Source organism: Impatiens glandulifera, chromosome 4, assembly GCF_907164915.1.
Source record: "Impatiens glandulifera chromosome 4, dImpGla2.1, whole genome shotgun sequence".
NCBI lineage: Eukaryota > Viridiplantae > Streptophyta > Magnoliopsida > Ericales > Balsaminaceae > Impatiens > Impatiens glandulifera.
This window is the reverse complement of record NC_061865.1, coordinates 19,113,165-19,124,685: the sequence shown is the minus strand read 5'-3', so window position 1 is coordinate 19,124,685 and position 11,521 is coordinate 19,113,165. Positions and strand designations below refer to the sequence as shown.

Here is an 11,521-nt window from a genome sequence, read left to right as displayed (position 1 = left end):
AATATGGTGAATATATTATAAATAAATAAAAAGAAAAAGAAAAAGGTAATAACGCGATTTCGATTACGCGTAACAAGCGAGGGAGTAACGACTGTTGGAGGAACACAGCTGTTTGCAGCTTCAGCTTTCATGGAATGAACCTGGAATCTTCTTTATCTTTCTTTCCCATTCTCAATGATAAACACAGCTATAAATACTACTACTTCTCTCATCATATCAATATCAATTCAATTCAATGGCTTCTTCTCCTTCATCATCACTAATCATGCTCTTCTTCGTACTGAGCTTCGCTTTCGTAATTTTGAGTATAGACGTATGCAGCGCAAACTTCAACGAGAAGGTAGACATAACCTGGGGCGACGGCAGAGCAAAAATACTCAACAATGGAGACCTTCTGAGTCTCTCCCTTGATCAGCCCTCCGGCTCCGGTTTTCAGTCCAAGAATCAATACCTCTTCGGTAAAATCGATATGCAGATCAAACTCGTCTCCGGGAACTCCGCAGGCACCGTCACCGCCTACTACGTAAGTTAACAAACAAACAAACAAATCATCTCATGATCTTACAATGAATTGTAATTAAATATTGGGTGCAGTTGAAATCGCCTGGATCGACTTGGGACGAAATAGATTTCGAATTCTTGGGGAATCTGAGCGGCGACCCTTACATTCTTCACACCAATGTGTTCAGTCAAGGAAAAGGAAACAGAGAGCAACAATTCTACCTCTGGTTCGATCCAACAGCAGATTTCCACACCTATTCAATCTTATGGAACCCACAACGAATTATGTATGTAATAATGTAAATGTAATTCATTCATTCTTTCTATAACATATACTCATAATAATAATCTTATTGTTAATAACAACAGATTCTCAGTCGACGGGATACCCATTAGGGAATTCAAGAACGCAGAGTCCATCGGCGTTCCCTACTTAAAGAACCAGCCTATGAGGATCTATTCAAGCCTATGGAACGCCGATGATTGGGCAACCAGAGGTGGACTTGTCAAGACGGATTGGACCAACGCTCCGTTCACCGCCTCTTACCGCAATTTCAACGACGCCACCGCCTGCGTCTGGTCCGCTGCCGCCGGAAAGTCGTCTTGCACCGACTCGTCCTCTGTCTCAAGTGGCAATGCCTGGCTGAATCAGCAGATGGACACGACCGACCAAGAGAAGATGAGATGGGTGCAGAAGAACTACATGGTTTATAATTACTGCAATGACACCAACAGGTTCCCTTTAGGGTTGCCCGCTGAATGTTCCTTATTAAGGGCATAACCGTAACACACCACATATTTGGATTTCATTTTATTCTTTTATTTAATTATATTCTTTTTTTTCTTTTTTTCTGGTAGTAATTGAAATAATTATTTTATTCTTTTAGAAACATAAACATGTTTATGCTTCAATCTTCTTTTTTTATTTATAGTAAGTTATATTTTTTCTCATCATTGTGAATATCATCATTTGCACTTATAATAATATATATAAAATATTATTTATTTAAATATATTTAATATTTTAGATAAAATTAATATTATTCAAATTTAATTAACTAAAAATTAGTTTTAATTTTTAAAAATTAAGTTTAATGTTAAACATATATTTTATTCCAACTTTGTGAGGAGCACTTTTTTATATGCCTCTTTATTCCCTTCGCAAACCTCCCACAGACCCTAATTTCGTGACTCGCACTTTTTCATATTTCTTATATCCCTTGATAAATTACTCACCAATCTTAGTTAACCTGTCTTTTACTCTCACTTCAACAAATCAACAACCAATCCCAATTAATCACAGAGTTTTTATCAAACGTTAAACCAACCACTAACCACCACCCGACTTCCATCTCGTGACCTCATACTTTCTAATGCTCCAACCCCACACTCGACAAACCACCCACCACCCGACCTCCATCTCTCGTGACCTCACACTTTTAAATTCTCGCCAAACCAACCATTAATTCCGACCTCACACTCGATAAACCACCCACCACCCGACCTCTATCTCATGACCTCACCTTTTTAAATCTCAATTGATCACAGATCTCTTGTTTGAACATTTCAAAAGTCATGGTATGAAGCAATACTAATAAGACCAAATTAGGATACAATTAATTCTATCATCTCAACCCATTTATTTATGCCTATAAAAATACCAAAATGTGAGTTTAGAAAGCAAAATCTACCTCTACTAGTTAACAACATTTGAATTAAGATTATGAACATGGATGATTGCCTACCTTCATTATAAGATATATTGTTTGCATGACTGCTGAATTTACATTGATTTAGGGATTTACATTAGATATGTTAGAAATGAAATTAAATGTTTGTCTTCATTAGATATGTTAGATAATAATAAATCTGATATGATGATGTGTATTTGAGTGATATTTAGATTATATAAGATGTAGGTTTTCTTGTAACACGATATTGACATTATTGATGTAGGATTTACATTTCAAATGATTGAGATTAATTAATTTCTAATACACTTTTCTATATAAACCTAGTTTGGTGTTAAGAAATTTGATCGACGTTGGAAAATAGAAATTCCGAACAAAAATTGATGCTCTTACATCGAGATCATCCACAATATATAAAAGACGTTGAGCAATTCCTAAATTTTGCTCAATACTCTACTGGAAGGGAAAATATTGCATGTCCTTGCGTTAAATGTGAAAATCGAAACTATGAGAGTGCTAATATTGTCAAGACACATCTAATTATACACGGTATAAGAATGGACTACGATTTTTGGTGTTTTCACAGTGAATGGAGCTCCACAAATGATATTGTTGATGATGGCGTTGATGATGTTGATGACGAATCAAATAACGAAGACAATGTTAACGAGAATATCATAGAAGAAGATAATACAGTTGATGATATTATTGATAATGATGTTGATGACCAGTATATGGAAGATATTCTCAATGATTTGTATCTCAACATTCAATACTCTAATTCTGAAGATCCGGTTGACGATGATAAAACATTCTACAAATTGTTGGATGATTCAAAACAGTCTTTGTATAAAGGTTCTCGAATTTCAAAGGCTTCCACATTATTGAAGTTGCTTCATATTAAAATTGTTGGTCAATGGACAAATACATCATTCGACCTATTGCTAAATTTGCTCAAATATGAGATTTTACCAGTAAATTCTCATTTACTAAATCTTATTATGAGTGTAAAAAATTTATTACAAATATCGGTCTTACATATGAAAAGATCGACGTCTTAATAATAATTGTATGCTTTACGGTAATCAGGATAATGATCTACAACGTTGTAAGGTGTGTGGCACCTCGAGATGGAAAATTGATAAGTCAAGTGGTGTAGTTCGGAAAAAACATAATGGAAAACCCATTCCAGCTAAGGTGTTACGTTATTTTTCATTGACATCAAGGCTGCAAAGGTTATACATGTCTTCAAAAATGGTTCCACTAATGAGATGGCCCAAATATAGTCGAGTAAACGACGAATTCTTGAGGCATCCCGCAGATTCTATGACCTGGAAGTTGTTTGATGAACACTACATCGATTTCTCTTCAGAGCCCCGAAACGTAAGACTTTGTTTGTCTAGTGATGGGTTTTAGCCATTTATTAATGGAAAACAATCGTACATCATTTGTCCGGTTGTTCTAATACCTTAAAATATACCACCGACGATATGCATGGACTCAAGTAATCTCATTTTATCCATGTTGATTCCCGGTCCTAAGAGTCTTGGTGATGCGATTGATATTTTTCTACAACCGTTAATTGAGTAATTGCATGCCTTATGGCATACAGGTGCGCGAACTATTGATACATCCACTTCAGAGTATTTTAACATGCATGCTGCATTGTTATGGACAAGTGCCAGAACTCCACACCAAAACGGTTTAAGGAAAGGAAATGAAAGGAGAAACAGAACCTTTAAGGAGGCGGCTAGATATATGATAGCCGACTCCGGAGTGTCTTAAAAGCTTTGGGTAGAGGCTATCAACACAACATGTCATACTCAAAATCGGTCAATGATTAATAAGAGATTTAACAAGACGTCTTATGAAATTTATCATGGAAAAGCTCCTAATGTTCTCTATTTTAGGATCTTTAACTGTAAGTGTTACATTCATAATAATGGTTAAAATCATTTGACGACTTTTGATGCCAAATCCGATATTGGTATTATGTTAGAATATTCCTCAGTCAATAAAGCTTACAGAGTATTTAATAAACAAACTCTAACTATTGAAGAATCATCTCATGTTGTGTTTGATTAGTCTGTTGAAAGTAACACCACTATATCCATTGATTTGTCTAACGGAATGGAGGCTGCTACTCTCCAATCTGATAGCGAAGATGAAGTCTAGATCAACCAAATCATTACTTATGACCGGACGGATGAGAATGTTGAAGTTCAACAAGACCAAAATGTAATTCAGCAAACGGCTGACAGCATGGATAATGCAAATTCATTTGACCGGACGGCTATTCCCAGACGACTGTTTGGATGAATTTTGTTGAGCCAACCGATCGGTTGAAAAATATTTAGGGACCAAACTTCAAATGGAATAGAAATCACCCTCCTGAGATCATAATAAATAACCCCTCTACGCCTCTTAGGACCAGACATCATATGTTAGATGAGTATGCGAACTCTTCTTTCATCTCTCAGATTGAGCCTAAGAAGGTTGACGAAGCACAACTTGATTCAGATTGGATCCTTGCAATGCAAGAGAAGCTAAACCAGTTCGAAAGAAACAAAGTATGGCATCTAGTTCCAAGACCAGCTAATCAATCTATTATTGGAACCAGATGGGTCTTTCGCAACAAACTTAATGAAGATAGTTTGGTTACGAGGAACAAGGCTAGAGTAATGGCCCAAGGCTATAGACAGGAGGAATGCATTGATTTCGAGGAGTTATTTGCTTCTATCGCCATACTTGAGGCCATTCAAATCTTTCTGGCATTTGCTACTTTTAATAAATTTCAAGGTTTTTCAAATGTATGTTAAGAGTGCCTTTCCTAACGGAATTATTAATAAGGAGGCCTACGCTGAGCAGCCTCCCGGTTTTAAAAATCCTACCTTGATTAACTAGGTTTTTAGACTAGATAAAGCATTGTATGGCCTTAAACAGGCTCTTAGAGCCTAGTATGATACACTTACCAAATTCCTATTTGATCATGACTTCACCATAGGTTCTGTTGATAAGACACTATTTAAATTTGTTAAAGATTCTCATATTTACTTGTTCAAATATATGTTGATGACATTATTTTTGGGTCAACTAACCTCAAGTTATGTGAGAAGTTTTTTAAGATGATGACAGATAAATTCGAGATGAGAATGATGGGGGAGCTAAATTTCTTCTTGGGCCATCAAGTTCATCAACTTGAAAGAGGAACCTTCATCAACTAAGCAAAGTACACAAAGGAGTTGTTGAAGAAATTCGACATGGAAAGTTGCTCTACTGCCTCAACACTAAAGATGAAGATGGTCATCACTGCCTATCGTGAGATCATCGACTCCCTACTTTATTTAACAACAAGCAGACTATATATCCTCTTCGTTGTTGGCGTGTGTGGGAGATTTCAGGCTAACCCTAAACAATCTCATTATGTAGCTGCTAAAAGAATTTTGAAATATCTTAAGGGTACTCAATGCGTTGGATTGTGGTATCCGAAGGATTCCAGTTTCAATTTAATAAGTTACTCTAATGTAGATTATGCAGGTTGTAAGATGGACATGAAGAGAACTAGTGGAACATGTCAATTCCTTGGTGATCGTCTTGTCTCATGGTATAGCAAGAAACAGACTTCCATAGTAACCTCAACGACTGAAGCAGAATATCTAGCTGCTAGGAGCTGTTGTGCTCAGTTGTTGTGGATTCAACAACAACTTAGAGACTACGTTATCCAAGCTAAGGAGTCGTTTATCTTTTGTGACAACATCATCGCCATAGCCATAACCTACAATCCGATGTTGCATTCGAGGACCAAGCACATAGACATCAGGAACCACTTCATTCGAGATCATGTGGCACAAAAGTACATCCAGATGGAATACGTGTAAACGGATCAACAAGTGGCCGACATATTCACCAAACCACTCCTAGAGACTAAATTTTCTCACTTTCGAAATGTTTTGGGTCTTCTAGACCTTAACTAAACTCATTCTTCATCTATTTTCTTAAAACACTTCATGCATGAATTTAGGGAGAATTTCCTGCCTTAAAAATATTTGTATTAAATACATTTATAAAATACCATGCATGAATTTAGGGTGAAGTTTTATCTATAAAACCATTTTTATTTCATATACCTTGTTTAGAGGGAAATGAGTTAGTAAATCAACCAGACAAAAATAACCAGACGATTTTCTCGATTTGAACCGATCAGATCATTCGACCGAAACCACTATAGATCGGACCGAAACCGGTTAAGCAACTTGGAATTTAAATCGGTCGGTTATTTACACTTTGTACAAAATACCGCTCGGTTAGTCTTCTCTATAAGTGGAAGCGGTTTTCTCAAATTAATAACCAATTTCTTAAATATAGGATATGCGGAAAACACATCTATTTCAGTAGTCTCATCTTCATACCAAAATGGGACAGTTATCTTATAATGTCATTATTTGTCCTTGTACCTTTCCCACTAAAATATTAAGAAGTTATATTTTGAAATATTTGGAGGAAATATTTTTTAAAATAAATATATTTTTAAAATATCCCCAAATATCGAATAACATGAAAACACGTGTTTTTCATTGTTAAAAATTATAACTTATATTCATTATTATGATATATTAATATAATTGATACAAGATTCTAATGCTTAATGAGGTAAATAATGATGAGTTCCTTTGGGAATATATTTGTAAAATGGTGTCTTATTTCTTTTAATCATAGCGTCTGGGAAACACGCTCCACTAATATGACAGATTGCCTTCCTTTGAATTAAATGTGGTTTGAAACATATATGTTCAGTCCTTTAAAAACATCTTGCATGCCAAAAATTTCTCTTCACATTATTCTTGTGATTTGCCTAAACCCTCAAACTTCGATTGCTCTACCTTCTCTCTAGAAAAACTCCTTAATCTTCTTCAATTCTTCTAGATTCTTGCAATGGCTAAAAAATGTTTTTTCTAACAACATGATGCAGGCGACTTCGAATCCATCTACAACTCTGGGCTACCGGAGATGGAGGTCATATTCCGATCTCTTGAGGCATCCTGCCTTAGGAAGTTCTTAGGGGTCCCTTTATGAGCTACGATGAGGAAGTGAGGGCCTTCATTGACTCTGTGAAGATCACCGGAGAGTCCATTTCGGCATAGGTGAAGGGAATGAATATAATTCTATCAGAAGCTGCGTTCGCTGATATTCTAGGTCTCCTAACGAAGGGCCTGGACTTTTCTAGAGAGATTCCTTTAGATATATTAATCGAGATGCAAACCTATATTTTCTGATCTTGATGGTCCCGTCAGCTGCAGTGGAAAGAAGAAGTATCTGAAATATGAGTATCGTATTCTATGCGACCTCGTCGCCAAGTCACTCCAAGGGAGGCAATGAGCTTTTGACGCAATCACTCAATATAAGTTTGAAATGATAGTTGCTATAACAAGGGGAGTATCCATGAACTAGGAATCTATTTTATTCAACATTCTCTTCCAGATGGTGCTTCCTCACAATAAAAGAAGTCTGGGTTTTTCAGTCCAACTTGGCTGGATTTTGAAGCATATGAGAGTTTCTACCAGTTCGGGTACTCCTCTAAATCCCAATAAGGTCTTCTTTACCATCTCGGTTGCATAATATATTACCAAAACGAAAAAAGGTAAGGAGTCTAACTCTTAGGCCTCCAGACAATAGTCATGCGATGGTAAAATGGTCGGCAGATCTAAACGTATTAACACTTCCAATTGCTCGACATCTGCAAAGAGACTCAAACCATCTAGAGTTGAATCGGATGCGAGCTCCAACAGTATTATTAAAGACAAACCAGAAGAAGTTGGCAAAATCAACTCATCTCGTAAGAGTACTAGGTTTGAGGTAAATATCATCGCTCCTCCGCTTTTTGTTGACTCTCCTTCGCCGCTAGAAGGTTTTCTAGCAGAATCAGCCCAAGCACATGTTACAACGCCTATTGATATTTCGTCTAAACCTGTGACTTTAGAGGTTCAAACGGTAGTCGTTGTTGTTCTAAACAATATGATCGACATTCTTATTGTTGATCATTCGGATGTTCTTCCATCCGATCAGACAAAGGACGCAATAGTCGGCCAACTTGATGATATTCCTGTTATTTAATAGTAGGTTCTACCTGCGGTTGAGAACTCATCAACAGGTAAGGATGATGATAATGTTATCAGCTGTTCGCAACAGATGGTCATGGTAGCCATTGGTCAAGAGTCAATCCCTATCCCTTCCACTCAGCAAGAGGTTTTTCCCTCTTCGACTGCTATCGATGTGGAAGAGGAATCTGTCACAAATGCTAGGATTGTGGGGGGTTCTTCAACAAATATTATCTCAAAAGGTTTTCCTCATTTTTCCTGATGAGACAAGTCAGAGGGAATTTGTTCAGGGACCCTATAAATGATGCAGACTTGCAGGGGCGAGGAAAGGCATTGCTGAATTAACGCTTGATCCTCCTCTTGATATCACTCCTGAAGCTCAAGCCTCCATTAATCTGATAATCGAAGAGGTTGAAGTTGCTGTCAATGTCAAAGTCGATCTATTTAATATTTGGCTCAGCGCAAGATTTTGCACAAGCTTTAGTGAAATTCTCCCAGATGTTGAAGAAGATGAGAAACGGAATGAACTGCTAAAATTGGAAAAGGTAATCTTCTCCTTGACCAAAATAAAAGTTGTTCACGAAGCCCTCAAGAGAAGAGAACTAGTGGCAGCCTATGCGAGAGGTCGTGCCCTTTTTCCATTCTATACCAGCTACAAAATGAACTTCAATCGGTTTGCTAATACTACGAAAACGGATGTGGAACTGTTAAACCATCTTAAAGGGATAATGGAGGAGTATTGTTCAACCACTCTTAAATTCGTGCATGGCACAGAATCCTCCAATTCAGGTGAGTCTCGGGCTCCTACTTCTCGAACGGATTTAAACCATTATGACAAGGACGAGCCAATGAATTTTTTTGACGAAATGCCACCCCCTCAGGGCATAATTCGCTATATCTTCAAACTTAAACATATTTTCTAGGTAGGTGAGAAACGTCAAAGGAGTATCTAATCGAGCATGAGAAGTCTTCTACAGAGGAATAATGTTTTCAAAATTTTCACTTTTATGATCATTTTTGGTCATCTATTAAAGAGTAGTTCCCATTTTTTAAGGAATAGATAGAGCGTCATTGGGCCTATGTGCGGGAAGAGGGGATATTATCTGGTGATAAAGTATCAACAGGTGTTACTCTTTAAGTCGAAAGAAAGTGAGAAAGAAGTTGAGGGAGATCAAGCATGTTCAAAACCAACGTCCGCAGTTGACGAAGTTCCCTCTTCTTCTCTTCAAATTGAAAATACTCCCCCAACAGGTGTTGAATCATCTCCTCGAGAAGAGCACGTCTAAGGAGAAGGAGTCTGAAGCTTAAAAGTCCAAGCATCCGACTCCTACAAACGCTCTTCCTGGTATGTCTATCAATTCCAAAGAAATTTTGAGCCTTATCCGTAAATTGAGCAATGAGGTTCTTGGAGATGAGGTCGGTTCTCAAGCAATAATTTATGCACCTCATCATCAAGCTCCACCCGGAACATAGAACCAGAATTATCTATTCAAGTTAGTTCTCTTCCTACACCTATTTGATCTGTCCCTCTAGGATCCCATTGTGTCTCCTCTGCTCACACTTCATCTGAAGAAGTATCCCCAGGGATGATGGGCGTCCATAATATGATCATGGATGTTCTGGCTCCCTTGAAGGAGATTTTTCAATCCAAACTGTGATATATAAACTACACCTATGGCACCTCGCTTTTGAGACTTCTAGTCTCTTTCTTTCCACATGTGATATATATTCAAACCATAAATTGATTAGTTATTTTCACAATCTCGCGATTCTCCTCATTACCATTAACCTTATATGCCACAACATTCTAATTATAGACTTGCATCTACTAGCAATTATCCATGAATTAAAAACATTCACATATATTGTTATCTTTCATGTCGCATTTGGGGTCTTCATTTAAATATGCTTTTGACCATTTTCTTTCATTTATTCGAATTAGAGACTTACCAGCACCCTCCTTAACCTCTTCAAGAATGTTTAGGATGACATCAAAAAGTTCTGCATATGTAGATCGAGCACAATTCTAGAACAAAATCTTTAAGTCCCCTCCCATGTATCCAGCTCTAACCCAGTTTCCGTACCAATGTCGACAACAAAATCTGTGTTCAACATTAGGTAAGTTGGACCCTTCTCCTAATTGAAGATCCTCAATTAGGAGTTTAAGAAACCACTCCCAACTTGATAAGTTTTCTCCTTCAACAACAGCCCATGCAAAATTGGGAACATGTTCTCAATGGCATCTCTATCATTTACCTTTAATAATTCTCGCTTGCTCTTACTTTTCAAGAAACATCCATCAAAATAAATAACGGGTCTACATCCGGCCAACCATCCATGTTTTAAAGCCTTAAAACACAAGTAAAATTGTTTGAATTTATTCACTCCAGTTTCTTCGTCTTTGGTGGTTTGGAGGATAAATGTACTTATATCATTATTCTTTTTCAACTCAGCAATATACCTCCACACAAACTCCTTATCATTGTTACCTTGATTTTCTTCCAATACGAAACCTTTGACTCTTCTCATAAGGGACAAAGTGACATCACAATTCAATTTCTCCTTACATAATTTTTGCATTGTCCTCACAAAGATATCTAATTGCAATAAAATCTGTCTTTACAGGAATCTCTTCATCTACAAACTCTTTATCAATAACCCCTTCTTCGACATTAGCTTCAAAAATTTCTATCTTCTTCCCCTATTTCATCAAAAACTAGTCTCTTCTTCATTTTCAAAACCCGTCTCTTCTTCATCTTCTAAACTAGTCCAAACTTGTAAGGGTATTGGGTTCAAAGCAGACCCATTTACATGGTCAAGATGAATTGTAACCTCTAGACAACTCTTAAATAATTGTATAACCTCCAACACATGTTGATCATAGTTGAAGGGGCTTAAAACACCATCACCCCATCATACAAAAACTTAAAGAGAGACCGATCACTATATCCCAATGATTTAGTAAACTCTACCAAATCCCAAAACCACAATTCATCAATATCTCTAATGGACGTCACATTTTCTGACCCATAATGTATTAATCACACATATCTGAAAAAGAAGAATTTCAGAATTAATAAAAGAGAATGATCAAATAAAACCCTTTCTAAATATGGTCTAATTGTGAATCAAAAAACAATAAAGATGCTTTTTATAGGGCAATCGAGAAGATGCTTTTTATTTATTTATTTATAACAGTCCCAAAATATGGTTGAAAATATACATATCAGATCT

At 36.7% G+C, this 11,521-nt stretch overlaps 1 protein-coding gene across 1 annotated transcript; it reads left to right on the top strand.

Moving 5' to 3' along the window:
• The first annotated feature begins 227 nt into the window (after nt 1-227).
• LOC124935684 (probable xyloglucan endotransglucosylase/hydrolase protein 23) lies at nt 228-1,282 on the top strand. Its single transcript, XM_047476100.1, has 3 exons — nt 228-523; nt 595-788; nt 871-1,282. Exons 1-3 carry the CDS (start codon nt 236-238, stop codon nt 1,280-1,282), a joined length of 894 nt encoding a protein of 297 aa, XP_047332056.1. The 5' UTR covers nt 228-235.
• Nucleotides 1,283-11,521: the final 10,239 nt, after the last annotated feature.

What these genes read in the sequence shown, in the direction of transcription:
- LOC124935684 (XM_047476100.1), top strand. Translation starts at nt 236, where the DNA reads ATGGCTTCTTCTCCTTCATCATCACTAATCATGCTCTTCTTCGTACTG. An exon ending in GCACCGTCACCGCCTACTAC is followed by an intron (nt 524 to 594) that starts GTAAGTTAACAA and finishes TATTGGGTGCAG; the next exon opens with TTGAAATCGCCTGGATCGAC. An exon ending in TGGAACCCACAACGAATTAT is followed by an intron (nt 789 to 870) that starts GTATGTAATAAT and finishes TAATAACAACAG; the next exon opens with ATTCTCAGTCGACGGGATAC.